The 15,980-nt window shown below is 37.5% G+C and overlaps 1 protein-coding gene across 1 annotated transcript in view; it reads right to left on the reverse strand.

The window, feature by feature from the left end:
* LOC137245353 (UDP-glucosyltransferase 2-like) overlaps positions 1-15,980 on the reverse strand; it is an 82,503-nt gene that overhangs the window by 44,563 nt on the left and 21,960 nt on the right. The window contains exon 5 of the mRNA XM_067775862.1: positions 14,129-14,610. Coding sequence (XP_067631963.1) covers positions 14,129-14,610 — 482 coding nt within the window. The remainder of the gene's footprint in view (positions 1-14,128; positions 14,611-15,980) is intronic.

The following is a 15,980-nucleotide window of genomic DNA, read 5'->3' on the forward strand; positions in this document are numbered from 1 at the left end:
TCACAAACCAGGACATCCTAGCAAACAACTGCTTGATCTAGCACCGCCTCCATGGTGGTTAAGGGAATACCTACATAAGCACTATGACGAAACCAGGCAATTGCCAACACAGCCATTTGATCCAGACAAGCATAAGCCTAAGCCAAAAAAAGATAGACATGCAAAAAAAAAATTGGAACTCTTGTCCGGGATTTTCCGGACGAATATTGACTGCCATATCAGACATGTATTCATCAATCATATAAATTTTAGAAGGTAAATAAAAAGTTGCTAAAATTTCCAATATATTAGAAAAAGTGTAGTGTAACTAATTGCTTCCCATGCTTACCATACTTCTGCACCATATAGCAAGCCGGGTACGATAAATAACTTGTAGAGTATGATTTTCGTTTGCCGAAAGAGGGTGTTATGCAGACCGTCCCTATTGGAGTATTTGCAGCCAAGGGGTATTTACGGTTTGAAAAATTGTCTCTCCATTTTTAAATTAGACCGCTGATCCCGCCTTATCGGGCAGGTGGTAGTACAACCAAGATGAATTTAAAAGAAAGTAAGAATGAAAACGAAAAGATGATGGCAAGCTGGGGAGGAGGAAATCACCACAAGATGTCTGCGGTACTCCGCCCATATTCCTTTTACCTTTTACTAAATTTTCACGATTTAGTCATAAAGTTAATCTACTCGCCAAGTTTTACCACTTTTACGGCATTTTTAAATGCAATGTGCCAGTTTTCCAATTTTTTGGAAACTTTCGATATCGAATAAGGAATATTTGTTATCGCTCAATTTCGCCCAATTTGAACACCAATCCATTCCGGGCTCAAATTAGCTAGCGTATCGAATTTCAAAAATTTTGATATAAGGAAGTCTCTATCTTTCTCGATTCCTTCATGTCATTATCTACAACCGTTATCAAAGTTACTACACACTTGTGCGTATAAAAATTGCTTTTACCCCGACACGAATATAATTAATATAGGCCAATATACTTACTTTCACCGTAGTTAGGACCCAAGATACTCTTGTAAAAACATCAAAAAGTCTACAGTAACGAGGTTGTTTTATTTGAAGCGACGTAAACTCATTTTCAAAATTTCTATAGAAGCCGTCTGAAACACATTAATTTTACGAACATAAGAAAGATGGAAAGATGCTTAAATCCATTACAAATTAAGGTCTCATTAACCTTAGAACAAGATCTTGATTATGTTATCCCGCTTAAGTTCGAGCAATGTTGTTACTCAAAATTTATTGCACTGCTCTCAACTCTGGTTATTTGGCAGTAATATGTTCTTAGCAGTTTGCAAACAAATGAAACTAATTAATTGTACGTTTTGTTCTTTTCATAAAAATATAAAGCTAATATAATCAGAAATTTCTATAGAAATGCCATTTTAAAAAGCTGTTTAAATATTTTGTATTTTTCATCATTAAGGGCCATAAACAAATGAGCCAAGATCCCGCATTCCGGAGTTGTTGTATTTATAAAGCATATATGACACTACATTATTTTTGCTTGGATTCCAAATTAAAAAAACTGACGAAACTTTATCGTAACTACAAAACGCAAAAACAATTTCTATCACGAAAAAACGAGACCACTATTCCCCCGAAATTAGTGAGTTTGACATGTATTTGTTTATGCTTTACATTTTATTTTTATATTAACATTTTTAACAATAAAAACAATGCAAATAACACGCGAAATTTTTTCGGTCTCTAATGGTTCACTTTTTTCACAAGAAAGTTGATTTTGATTGTGTTTTTATGCACCAAATTTTCAAACTAAAAACAAAATTTTCATTTGTAAAAAAAAAAAAAAAATTAAGAAAAAACGGCCGAATATCAAAAAAACCTATCGAAATATAAACTGGCTCGTTTGTTTTAAATGAACTAAGTAGTATTTTTCTTGTATTTCGAAATATAGTTTACACTCTTACACCAGTACTGAAGCCATATTAGGAGGGAGTGCGACAAAAGATTGAAGATAAAATACAAGAAAAAATACACGAAAATAAAGTAGTGTCATATAGATATAATCGAATTTGAAAAAAAATTTGATGACCTAGAGCTTTTGAAATTTTTCGATTTATTACACTTCTCTCATATTTCGCTACCAGTGTTCGGAGTATTTAAAACTGTTAAATGAGTAAAGGACTACGCCGGAGTAAAAATTAAATTTTCCGAGTATATTTTTTCTTCCTTTTTTGAAAGCGGGCGAACAACTAACATCAAATTGATTTGGTGGCTTGGCAATCCCTTCATTGTGTGTCTGCCATGAAATGTTTCTTAGCAAAAAGTTATCTGCAGATGTACATGGAGTTCGCCTAAAACATGAGGAATGACCAATTAATGTTCCCATTAGTACACCACATTCTGGAAGAAAAGTGGACTCTATCTCCCCTGATATTTATCGCGAAAAAATATTATTATTATTATTTTCGGTTTACCATACATATTTCATGCTCTTCTAATGACGGAAATTTTCAAGACCGGAACAGATTCATGCAGGAACGAAAATGGCGACCTGGTAACTGACGTAAAGAGTGTGGGAAGACGAACCCTATACCCCGATCGCTGATGATGAAAAACACGTTCCGGCCTCCAACTATAGTGAAGTGAGAATGGCAATATCCCGGCTAAAATTCACAAGGCGCCAAGTAATGACAAATACCCGCCGGGTTGTTCAAACATGGAGGCTAAGATTGGTATAAGATAAAGAAGCAAAAAAAGTGGGTCTTGACGACAAGACGCAGTACCTGCTGTCATCGTGGCCTTTGCAGCCACGTCACTGTTGACGGATGGTGTCGAGAGAAGATGAGATGACTCTTGTAGTGTTTGAGAGGAAAGTTTTCTGGAAGATTTATAGTCCTCTCCGTGATGTCGACGGCGAGTATCAAAAGAGGTATAATGATGAGCTATATGAGCTTTTCGCAGATATGACGATAGTGGAGCGAATATAAACAGAAAGCTTCGCTGGCTAGGTCATGTAATGTAGATGAACTAATACTCTCCGGCAGTTCGTAAACAGGGGAAAAAGAAGACCTTCACTGGGTTGAGATAAACAGTTGGAGCAAGATTTAACCTCGCTTGATGCTCCCAATTCCGCACTGTTATCGCAAAACGGGTTTAGCTGACCTCATTGACTCAACGTACTTCATTTTTATATAAAACTTCAAGAAGTGCTGTATGTTAAATTTTGGGAGGATTAACAGATCGCGTCCGGATACATTTTTTGCTTACATTTTACTCCTTCTATTCTCATTCGACCCAAATAAATCTTTGAGATAAAAGTAGGGGCGGAGCAAAATACTCCCATTGGAATAAAGTCTGAACAGTGCGTCAGCAATGAAACATGTTGTCAAAAGCGTGACGTCACGCCGAGAAAATTGATTTCACAGCTTACTATGATTTTTCTGCTCTCTCAACGGAGTTTTCTACCCCGTTTCTGTTTAATTTCTATATATCAAAGATACCTTTCTCCCCAGAAGGAGTTACAATCAATATTTAATTAGGCAGACATGCTCATATTGCTTTATATTGAATCGTTTATGTTATTGATATTAGAGAGAAAAGATTTACAATCACTTCCTATGCCGACGACTTCACGATGATGGCACCGGAACCTGGTCCTCCATTAGAAGGACGTAGACGGAACAGATGACGCAAATATTGGACGTGTACGTCGATAGTGTTACGCTACCGACTGTCAGTCACCCAATGATATTAGCGGTAACGGTCGATAATACTCTCACCTTCAATGCGCATACCATCAAAATTGCATCCAAAGTACAAAAACGCAACATAATCTTCAATTCGCTTGGCGGCAGGACTTGGGAAAAAGATAACTAAACTTTGCTAACCACGCAAAAGCAATTAGTCGCCCGCTCATGTGCTACGCGTCGCCAGTTTGATCACCTTGTCTTAAAAATACATACTGGAAAGGCTGCAGGTCGGACAAAGTGGCGCAATTAGAATTTTCACGAGATGTCTGCTTTTAACCCCTCAACATTATCTAAATATCTACATAGCGAGGCAAAGAGCTCAAAATTAGAGATTACAACGAAGTGCTGAACAGGCAGTTTTTGTTAAATTATCGCAATCCTAAACATACTAACAAGAAACTGCTCGATCTAGCCCAGTCTGCAAGAGGGATATGAGAACATCCCCATAAACACAATGATGAAACCCGGTACACAGGAGTTTGCTTAGGACCTTAGGGAGGCGCGTTGGATCCAGCAGTTGTTTGCTACGGTGTGCCGGTTTGTGAAAATTAAGCAAAAACTTAATTTCGTTATGCTTTTTTATGTTGCGTTCTATTTCCTCTTGATAGTGCAGCCCTGGCATTTCTAAGTGCAGCATTTTGGCAGACCCTCAGCACTTTCCAGTGTGTGTTTTTAATACCAGGCGACCAAAGTGGTGAGGCGTAGAACATACGCGCCAGCTAATTGCTTTATCAGTGGCTAGCAATGTTGGTTTATATTTTTCCAAACGCTGCCTGCAAGCGACTTGATAATTTTTGTTGTGGCCCTGTACTTTGAACACTTTCAGTGGCATGCGCCTTGAAGGTGAACGCGTTATCGATCGTTAACTCTAAGATCTTTGAATGATTAAAAGTCGTCAGCGTTACACCATAGACGTCAATATCCAATATTTGCGTCATCTGTTCCTTCCACGTGGTAAATAAAGTGGCCGTGAGAGTACCAAGTCGCGCGATGTGAAGAAACTAGAAAGACTGAAAATATGGCTTTTTATTCTAAAAACTAACTCTGCTATTGGATGGCCAGGTATGGTTGCAATTTTCGTGCAGTCGTCGGCGTAGGATATGTTAGTATTATCTTCTGGTGGGGTAGGGAGCTTTGATATCTATAAACTGAACAGAAACGGGCATCAGACACTTCCCTGTGCATCCCCTGTTTGATTTTCATAGCGTTTTACTTCATAAATTGAACCGACGCTTGCCGACCATTTAGATAATTTGTGGTCCATATTTTTAGACGAGCAGAAAGGGGTGCACCTTCTATATCTTAAAGTAGCGTGGCGTGGCTGACTGTGTCAAAACTTATTTATAGATCAAGTACCGCAAGCACTGGGTTCTTTTCTGCTTAATTCTTTGAAATTCATCTGGGTGTTAAAACGTTTAGTGCGGTGGTAGTGCTGTGCATTTGGGGACGCACTGCTGCCTAAACTAAGATTCGCACTGAAATGAGGGAACAGGACGGATTCCAATGTCTTCGCTACAGATTGGGCATTTTCCGTTGTTCGGGAATGACAAACAACAAAGGGTTGAAAACGCGAGTCAAGTAGCTTAATCTCTCAGCGCCAAGGTGTTTTGCCATAAACAAGACTATTTGCCACCGGGCGACCTCGTTTAGAAAACTTTTTTTAGTTGAAAAAACTTTTTTCTAAATTTTCGATGTGTGTGTGTGTGTGCCACGAGCTAGCTTTTCGGGTGCTGAATTTTGAACTCGAGATCACCCACAATCACAAAACAAATGACAAACAAAGCTAAACTATTTTCAATAATTTACGAAAAATAGAAAAACACCAAAAAAATGCAAAAATTGATTTCAGCAGCGTCTCCAGCAAAAGATAGTATGGCCTTAGTAAGATGCAGCGGCTATTAAAACTTGCGCATACATTTTATTTTGCTCCAAGGTTCGATTCGAGCTCAAGGCCAACAATAGAAGGCGCCCACCCATAGAACTAAGGCCCACTCCCTTTTAAAACACTTATTGAAACCTTTCGTTTGATACCCATGTTGTACAAACGCATTCTAGAGTCAACCCTGGTCCACTTTTATAACGATATTCCGAAAAGGCGTCCACCTATAGAACTAAGGCCCCGCCCTCTTAAAATACTCATTAACACCTTTCATTTGATACCCATATAGTACAAACAAATTCTAGAGTCACCCTGGTCCACCTTTATGGCGATATATCAAAAAGGCGTCCACATATAGAACTAAGGCCCCGCCCTCTTAAAATACTCATTAACACCTTTTATTTGATACCCATATCGTACCATCAAATTCTAGAGTCAGGCCTGGTCCACCTTTATGGCGATATCCCTAAATTGCGTCCATCTATAGAACTATGGCCCACTTCCTCTTAAAATACTCTTTAATACCTTCCATTTGATACACATGTCATACAAACACATGCCAGGGTTACCCTAAATTCTTTTTACAACATAGTGATTTTCCCTTACTTTGTCTCCACAGCTCTCAACTGAGTACGTAATGTTCGGTTACACCCGAACTTAGCCTTCCTTACTTGTTTTTTCTAATTATTGTTATTATACTCAGTTGAGCAGAGCTCACAGAGTATATTAACTTTGATTGGATAACGGTTGGTTGTACAGGTATAAAGGAATCGAGATCGATATAGACTTCCATATATCAAAATCATCAGTAACGAAAAAAAAATCCGTCCGTCTGTCCGTTAACACGATAACTTGAGTAAATTTTGAGGTATCTTGATGAAATTTGGTATGTAGGTTCCTGGGCACTCATCTCAGATCACTGTTTAAAATGAACGATATCGGACTATAACGACGCCCACTTTTTCGATATCGAAAATTTCAACGGATTAAGCGATGAAACGTGGTAGGTGAGTTGAACTTATGACGCAGAATAGAAAACTAGTAAAATTTTGGACAATGGGCGTGGCACCGCCCACTTTTAAAAGAAGGTAATTTAGAAACTTTGCAAGCTGTAATTTGGCAGTCGTTGAAGATATCATGATGAAATTTGGCAGAAACGTTACTCTTATTACTATATGTATGCTTAATAAAAACTAGCTACATCGGAGAACGACCACGCCCACTTTAAAAAAAAATTTTTTTTTAAAGTCAAATTTTAAAAGAAAAGTTAATATCTTTATAGTATATAAGTAAATTATGTCAACATTCAACTCCAGTAATGATATGGTGCAAGAAAATACAAAAATAAAAGAAAATTTCAAAATGGGCGTGGCTCCGCCCTTTTTCATTTAATTTGTTTAGGATAATTTTAATGCCATAAGTCGAACAAAAATTTACCAATCCTTGTGAAATTTGGTAGAGTCTTAGATTCTAGGACGATAACTGTTTTCTGTGAAAAAGGGCGAAATCGGTAGAAGCCACGCCCAGTTTTTATACACAGTCGACCGTCTGTCCTTCCCCTCGGCCGTTAACATGATAACTTGAGCAAAAATCGATATATCTTTACTAAACTCAGTTCACGTACTTATCTGAACTCACTTTGAATTGGTGTAAAAAATGGCAGAAATTCGACAATGATCACGCCCACTTTTTCGATATCGAAAATTACGAAAGATTAAAAAAATGCCATAATTATATACCAACTACGAAAAAAGGGATGAAACATGTTAACTGGATTGATTTATTGACGCGAAATATAACTTTAGAAAAAACTTTGTAAAATGGTTGTGACACCTACCATATTAAGTAGAAGAAAATGAAAAAGTTTGCAGGGCGATATCAAAAGCCCTTGGAATCTTGGAAGGAATACTGTTCGTGGTATTACATATATAAATAAATTAGCGTTACCCGACCGATGACGGTCTGGATCACCCTGGTCCACATTTTGGTCGGTATCTCGAAAACGCCTTCACATATACAACTAAGGGCCACTCCCTTTTAAAACCCTCATTAATACCTTTAATTTGATATCCATATCATACAAGCACATTCTAGAGTCACCCCTGGTCCACGTTTACGGCGATATCCCGAAAAGGCGTCCACCCATAGAACTAAGGCCCACTCCCTTTTAGAACACTTATTAACACCTTTCGTTTGATACTCATATCGTTCGAACAAATTCTAGAGTTAGGCCTGGTCCACCTTTATGGCGATATCCCTAAATGGCGTCCATCTATAGAACTATGTTCCACTTCCTCTTAAAATACTCTTTAATTACTTTCATTTGATACACACGCCATACAAACACATTCCAGGGTTACCCTAGGTTCTTTTTACAACATGGTGATTTTCCCTTACTTTGTCTCCACAGCTCTCAACTGAGTATGTAATATTCGGTTACACCCGAACTTAGCCTTCCTTACTTGTTTTCCATAAGAACGTTAATTTTCGTTACATACATATTTGTGCACAAAGTTTTCAAAATAAAAATAAAATTTTCATTTGTCAGAAAAAATAAAGAAAAGCCGGCCGAATGCCAAAAAAAAAGCCCATCGACAAACAAACCGGCTAGTTTGTTCTTAATGAACTAGGTTGTATTTTTCTTGTAGTTTACACACTTACACCAGTACTGAAACCGTATTAGGAGGGAGGGCGAGAAAAAATATAAGAAAAATACAGAGAAAATAAAGTAGTGTCATATAGCTATAATCGGAGCACAAATACCTACGATTTTTTTAATATCTTGATACCTGCGCCACCTAGCGACGATTGTTTTTTCATAGGTCGCTTTCTATTCATGTATGTATTATGTGTTCCAAATATGAGACAAATCGGACCACAAATACGATTTTTTGAATATCTCGATCCGTGCGCCACTTAGCGGAGGTTTTTTCTTATTATTGCATTGTCATCGGGTTCTGAACTATATTCCAAGTTTCAAGCTTGTAGCTTATCGGGAAGTTACTTAAATTTCAGTTACTAAATTCGTGCCAGCCAGACAGCCAGCAAGTCAGTCAAGTCAACCTAAATAAAACCGTTTAAAAATATGTGATGATTGCGTAATTTTGATCTTTACCATATAATCAATATTGCAATGAATTGCACTGTTTTGTACACAACAGCCTTTAAAATTTAAAAAAAATACGATACACATGACGAGTACCTTCTTTCATATAGCCTCAATTCTAGAAACAAAGCTAACAGCCAGATCGGACTTCCGAACTTTCTATGGCTACAAAATTCAGAGAGAAGATCGTACACAGTGATGGCCTCTACTTTATCACCCATCATCACACCTTACAATACGCACAATTTCAACAGAAGCCGAAGGCAAAGTGGTTATCACCCTGACATCAGTGGTGAAAACCATCTTATTCTTGGCAATTTTAACGCAAATCACATTCTCTGGCATTCAGCAGATATCAGAGGCTAGCACAGCAAATAGCCAATACGACTTGCTGCACGATAAATGCCGATGCCCCCACTCGAGTTGCAGGAAATTGTCACAGCTCGTCAGACAAAGCCTTCGGGGTGTGTCAACAACATCGTCAGTGCAGGACTCATTAACTGCGTTAAATGACAGCTGATGCTTGATAAGCATCTGACCAACTGCCCGTACTTCTTTCAATACGGCGAACAGCTAATTTTACCACGTTTGAAAAGCGGACTTTTATTAATTTCAAAAAAGCTTACTGGGAAGACCATACAACCTTCACAAAACAATCTTTTGCTGCTTTCCCCATTCCGGCCGGTAGAATCCCCGAAATCATACCTCATTTCATTGGTTATGGGCGTTTCTTTCTTTGTATGCTTTGTGTGTGCTTTCCGACCTGGTTTTGATGTGTTGGTACTTATGTTTTGGCAGAATGGTGCAACGAATGCGCTGGTGGGACGGTTCCCATTGCTACTCCCGGAACGTCTTTGAAGGTGACATCGACCAAGGCATGAACTGCATTGCACCGATGTTGAAATTATAAATATTCTTAGCTGACATACGGAGCACATGGTGTGGGGACTAATAATTGATGACTCTTTCTGACGCGAGTGCGTGTGCCGGAAAAGGAGAGTCGGAACGGGAGTAAAGGTTAGTGTTCGACATTGCTTCTATGATGGGTTTGAGCGGCCACATTAGTTGGAGGCGCCGTTTGGCGCGAGTTGCTGCTAGGAGATGGATGAGGTCCTTAGACGTAAAACAAGGAGCCACTAAATATTTGTAGAAATTTCGCGGACGGCGAACGTTGGGTTCTAATCCAAAACATCCCGAACGATACAACCTTCTCTTACACGTGACACACTGACAAGAGTACGACCCTCTGAGGAAGATTCTTTTCAGGCATAGGCCGCAGAACCACATCCTAGGAACGGGGTTAGTTTTACTACCTTCCTGGAGCAGGAGGATATGGAGCAGTCCAGCTGCAAGGAGCTGCTTCGAGGATGACAATTTGTGGGTGGGGCGCAACATTTTAAAACAAAATTACTCCCTTGGTCGGGAAAACAAGTTTTGAGCCGCTCCGGTACGTTAAACAGGCTGCTGTGGGAAGCGCAGGGTACAAAAATTCATATCTTGTAAATTGAAGATAATAAAATAGTACAAGTAAAAATATATGTATGAGTAGTAGGTACGAAAAGTTTTGTAAACATAATTTTCTATACCTCTAAATTTCTTGTACACTTTCATCATTTTATGAGTCGACGATATCAGTGACCAGGGTCACAACGCAAAGCAAAGTACTATCACCTTTCCTGTGGACGATGGGCAACAACCGAGTGCTCAAATGAGGTAAAATGGCAAACTCCTGCGCTTCGAGCGCTTCGGTATTTACATAATTAGACTTACAGATTGACTGCTAGTGCGGAGAAGATGGGTGGCTTTGTGTAAGAAAGTATGCAAATCCGAATAGGACTAGGCCTGTGCTAGGAAAGGTGAAACTACAGAAGAAATACGGTGATAGCTAATATGGAGGAGAGAACAAAGAAACGGTACTGTGTGCATGGTTTAGGTTCAACCTTTTGCCCTCTCTCGCTCTTATTGGGTGCTTAAACCGATTGTGAAGCCCATCCTTTACCATGAAGTCCTTGATTGACGCAAACTAGGCGACGAATATCATACCGTTGCAGTGCAGTGTAGTGTAGCATCATACTGGACAATTTAACTGATTTTAAGAACGCTCTTAGATGGGGACCTTAAAGCCACAAAAGAGTTGGAAGGTTGACATAAGAAATGGAACTGGTTTATAGCTTCAAAGCTTCCGCAACCCAATTGTCAACCTCACCTACGCAAATATGAATGTATCATACACATGTTTAGCAGGCAAGAATCTGGCGACCCAAGTTCTCATGGCACTAAGGGGTGGGGGCGGAATGGCCTAGAGGGTTTAGTGTGGTCGTCCTTGGAAACTTCTGACAGTTCAAAGTAACCTAGCTCTTGCCAGTCGGTAGCGGGTAAGGTGAAGACCCTTCAAAACAGAATGATATACCCATTCTGACCAATAATTCAGCTAAAAATTAGCAAAGTGCCCAAAGTAGGATGGTTTCAAGGGGTGGGTGGATTCCAAAGCATCGCACCCAACAACATATGACGAACGTCATGAATTTTAAAGAAGACATTGACAATACAAATAGCGCTTATACAGCACTAAAAAATGATAAAAAAAAAAAAATAGAAAATATGCAAAATTAATGTGTCGCTTCTCCTGAACCTGTGATGTTATTGTGTTTGTACAACTAATTAAATTATTGTGAGTTATTGTTTTAATTTCGAATTTGTAATGTTTATTGAAAATAATGATTCGTTTTTTATTTTAATGTTTTTTTGAAAACAAAATAGACTTCCTGATGATGACACAGATGCGTCGAAATGCATAGAAGGCAAAGTAAAAACTCTTGGTACATATCGACCGAAACAGTTCCAACCCAGCAAACAAAATATTTTGTTTAGATTTTATGTTGAACTCGAGCAATAAAATAACATTTTTATAACATTAACGATTTTTTTGAGTGCTAAAAAACTTGCGTGCGTGCATCTTGCCTCGTTGCTGCGGCTAAACCATTACCACTACGAAGGTTTTACACTTTACTTTTGGTTACCACTGCTACAGAGAATCAACTTATGCATCTTTACCAAATTTTCTTCATCTCACCCGAGATAGCTTACAAAAATATAAAACTTTGTTTTCATCATCTATAAGATTGATTTATTTAGCTTAATCAGAAATTTGCAGAATTAAAAAAAAACTTATTTACTGAATCTTTTGTTTGCCTGCATCTTTTTTGCATCTTTGGCAAAACCACCACACCACCACAAGTGCAATTGCAAGCGATACAGTTACAGCGGCAACAAAGAAAGCGATTACATCCAATAAATAAAATTGATACCATTTCAAATCCAAACCAGCAGCCCGCAAATGTCGCGCTCCTTTATGGCGTATCACATATTCGATCCAATATATGGCAGTTTCACGAGGACCCATTGGACGATCCCGAAAGGCTTGAGACATTCGTTTCATATTTTCGCGAAAGCTAACATCGTAGCACACTTTATGCAAAGCATTTTTGAGGTCCTCGCGGGTAAGTGTGTGTATGTTTAATGGAATGGTATAACCAAAGCGCTCACCAATCTTTACATTTACATTCTGTATGTAATACAAAAAATTTAATTTTAAACTAATATACAAGAAATTGGGTTTATTATTGTTTTAACTACATCAAACGGATTCTACTTAAAATACTATGAAACAAGTAGAAGTATTGGCTCATAGGTTAACTTAAATTAAGAGAGTGTGGTTTTTAAAAGCTCGTGTGAGTGACTACACAAGGGCTCAGAAAGAGATATAGGTTACCTATTATTTCAATAGTTGGAATAGTGCTGGGGAAATGGATCCTAGGATTACTCCACAAAAAGCAAAAAAAAGGAAAGAGAAGTATGGAATTGCAAGAAAAAAAGGAAAGGAGGGGAAAGGAAAAGAAAGATAAGAAGTCAAAACCGAAACGGGAATTCGTGGTGTTGATTTAAACGAAGCAGTGACGGTTCTTTAGCGAACCTATCTATTTGTTATCGACGGGTTATGAGCGCGTTATTCCTTCCGTAAGGACGAGGTATAGACGAATTATTAAAAATTGCCTATCGGTTAATGTTGCGTTAACAATGCTTCGCCCCCTACAACAGATTTGACCACTCTCACATTTTCATCAAAGTCTTCTAACGGAAGTCCAAGGAAACTATCAGTTTCACAGATTTGTAGCATATGGATGTTGCTGTCAGATGTGGTTTGACATTTCAATTGAAAAGATGATTGGTGTCATGCGTGGACACATCGCATGGATGTTTACGGATTGTGTGTGGATTGGGATTATGACTTCCTTATGCTTATCTGGATCAAACGGCTGCATAGGCAGGTGCTGGATCCCATCATAGTGCCTACGTAAATGTTTCCTTATTCTTCTTGAAGGTGAGGCTAGATCAATAAGTTTTTGGTAGGGGGTCCTGATTTGTAACAATTTAGCAAAAAATGTCTCTTTAGCATTTTTTTATGATCTTTTGCATGTGTCAAATCCTTTTGTTTCACTCTGTAGGTGATGATTATAAGAAATCCCGTAGCAATTTCCCTGTCGGTAACAAAGATTACCGATTTTTTATCGATAAGCTATTAATTTTTTATCGACTAGCTATCGAAAATGTATCAATTATTTGTCGAAAAGTTATCGATATTATTCCAAAAGCTTGTCGATTTGCTATTGAAAAGTTAAAGATTTGTGATAAAAAAGGTATTTAATCGATTATTTTTCAAAAAGTATCGCGAATTTATAAACAAGTTATCGATGTGTTAGAGGAGTGTTAACAAATTTGTTATCTGCATATTATAAATTTGTTGTCGAAAAGTTATCAATTTAATAACGAAAAAATATATGAATATGCAACCAAAAGTTTAGCAATAGTTTCAGAAAAATAAAGATTTGATATTGAGAAGTTATCGACTTGTTATCGACGACTCAGCGGTATGTTTTTAATCAGATGCTGTTATATATTCAACAGGAATGCGATGACACATCTGTAAATATTCGGTAACAAGCCGACAAGAAACCAATAAGAAGCCAAGAAATTATCGATCTCTAATCGCAGTGTTATCAATTGCTGATCGACAACTCAACGGTGTGTTTTTAAACAGATATCGATAATAATTCAATAGAAATTTGTTGGCATATCTGTAAACCTTTGGTAACGAGCCGTTAAGAAACTCGACGGTAGCAAGCCAATAATAAACCTTTAACTTGATGATAGCAATTCGCTATTGATAATACGCCGATAATAAAACAAAGCCCACGCATAAGAAGCCAACGAAGCTCTTCTCAAAAAGCCCGAATTTATTTGTTTCTGGTAAATTTATCTCTGATTAAGTTTAACTTTAACTTCCGTGTGAGTTCCAGTCAAGATTTTTTTTGTTGAATCCGAATATACTACATATCATTTTAGGCTTCTATTATACCTTACCTGATCAGACATGAAAGGTATGCCTACCACTGGCACACCATAGTGAACTGCTTCCTGAGAGCTAAAAAGTCCTCCATGTGAGATGAATGCGCGAAGATTAGGGTGTGGCAAAATATCGTTTTGTGGCATCCATGATTTTATCATTACATTATTAGGCACATTTGTTAGTAGGCTATCATTTTCGAATTTCCATAAAACGCGTTGCTTGATATTGCGAAAAACATCAAGAAAAATTTGTAGTTTCTCTTGCGGTAGTTCCTTAGCTAACACATGAGTGCCTAAATTGAAGCAAATGGCGCCATGTTCGGCTTCGTCAAGAAATTTTTGTATATCGTTGGGTAGTGATTTATTTGGATATATGTGCATACCACCTACATTTACCATATTTTCCATTTTGGGACCAGGTAGCACTAATGGTGTATAGTTGTTAATCAACATGGCGGAGAGGTTTCGGCTCATAGCTGACGTTGTTGGAAAATCGACTTTAAAAACAGAATACCAATTCCTTTCGAGTTAGAATGAAATGTTGAAATAAAATTTAACAGTAAGTGCATATAGCTAGTTTAAAGTGAGCTTAGATATTCCGAAGGATCTTTTGGATTTTCCTTCATACAAAGTGTTCATTTTTTTATAGATGAAAATCATAAACACCTTTCGAATAAATTCAAATAAGGGTGGATAATCGATGTATACTGGAACGATTTTTCGTCAGCAACAGACGTTGTTCTCACTTTATCCATCTAACAACCTTGCTCTCTTTTGTCTCGCCCTCCATATTTTCTCTCCGTTCTGCATTTTTCCAGTCCAAGTAAATCGGCCCACTCAATTTCTCTATACCTTTCATTCTTGCACCTTTTCCCTCTTTATATTCCTGCTCTTGCACGTTTCTAATTCTAATTCTAACTCTCACTATTACTCTTACTCGTATCCTTATCTCATACTTACTATACTTCCTACTTTTTCTCAAATCATAACCTTTGTTCTTACTTTTACTCTCACTCGCCCTCTTTCCGCTTGTCACTTTACTTTTCTGACTTTCCTCAAACTTCCTCTGCTATTTCTTCTCCATGTCCTTCTTTTATTACTTCTTTTTATTTTTCTTTCGATTTCCCTTTTCCAGAAGAAGAAGATACATCCAGTTTATCTCTTTTCTGCACATTTCATTAGAAATAGTCGAATATATTTTCCTCAGTACAACTTTCAAATTCATGGCTGGATTATGAGGACCGTCAAATTTTTGTTGTTGTCCTACTGACTTCACCTGTCTGGTTTTATAGCGTCATGGTTGTTCGTTTTTATACTCAGTTGAGCAGAGCTCACAGATTATATTAACTTTGATTGGATAACGGTTGGTTGTACAGGTATAAAGGAATCGATATAGATATAGACATCCATATATCAAAATCATCAGGATCGAAAAAAAATTCGATTGAGTCATGTCCATCCGTACGTTAACACGATAACTTGAGCAAATTTTGAGGTATCTTCATGAAATTTGGTATGTATGCTCCTGGGCACTCATCTCAGATTGCTATTTAAAATAAAATTAAAGAAAAAAAAACTTTTTTAAAAATAAGCTTTTATTATTTTGGTTAATAAAATTAACTAAAAAGTAAACAATAAATTGACTCGTGTTACATTGCGATAGCAAGAAAATGAGATCCTAAATGTTCTTAATTATACCATCAAAATTTAACACGTTTTTTATTAGAACAATTAGGACTGTGATATAAACTATAAGCTTTAATAATGTAGGTGTAAAGTTTTAATGTTAAAAATATATAATTATGTACAATATAGAATTTTTTTGTCGCAGACGAAAAAGCCTAATTATCGTTTAAGCTTACAATGA

Source organism: Eurosta solidaginis, chromosome 3 (assembly GCF_040869045.1).
Source record: "Eurosta solidaginis isolate ZX-2024a chromosome 3, ASM4086904v1, whole genome shotgun sequence".
NCBI classification, from domain to species: domain Eukaryota; kingdom Metazoa; phylum Arthropoda; class Insecta; order Diptera; family Tephritidae; genus Eurosta; species Eurosta solidaginis.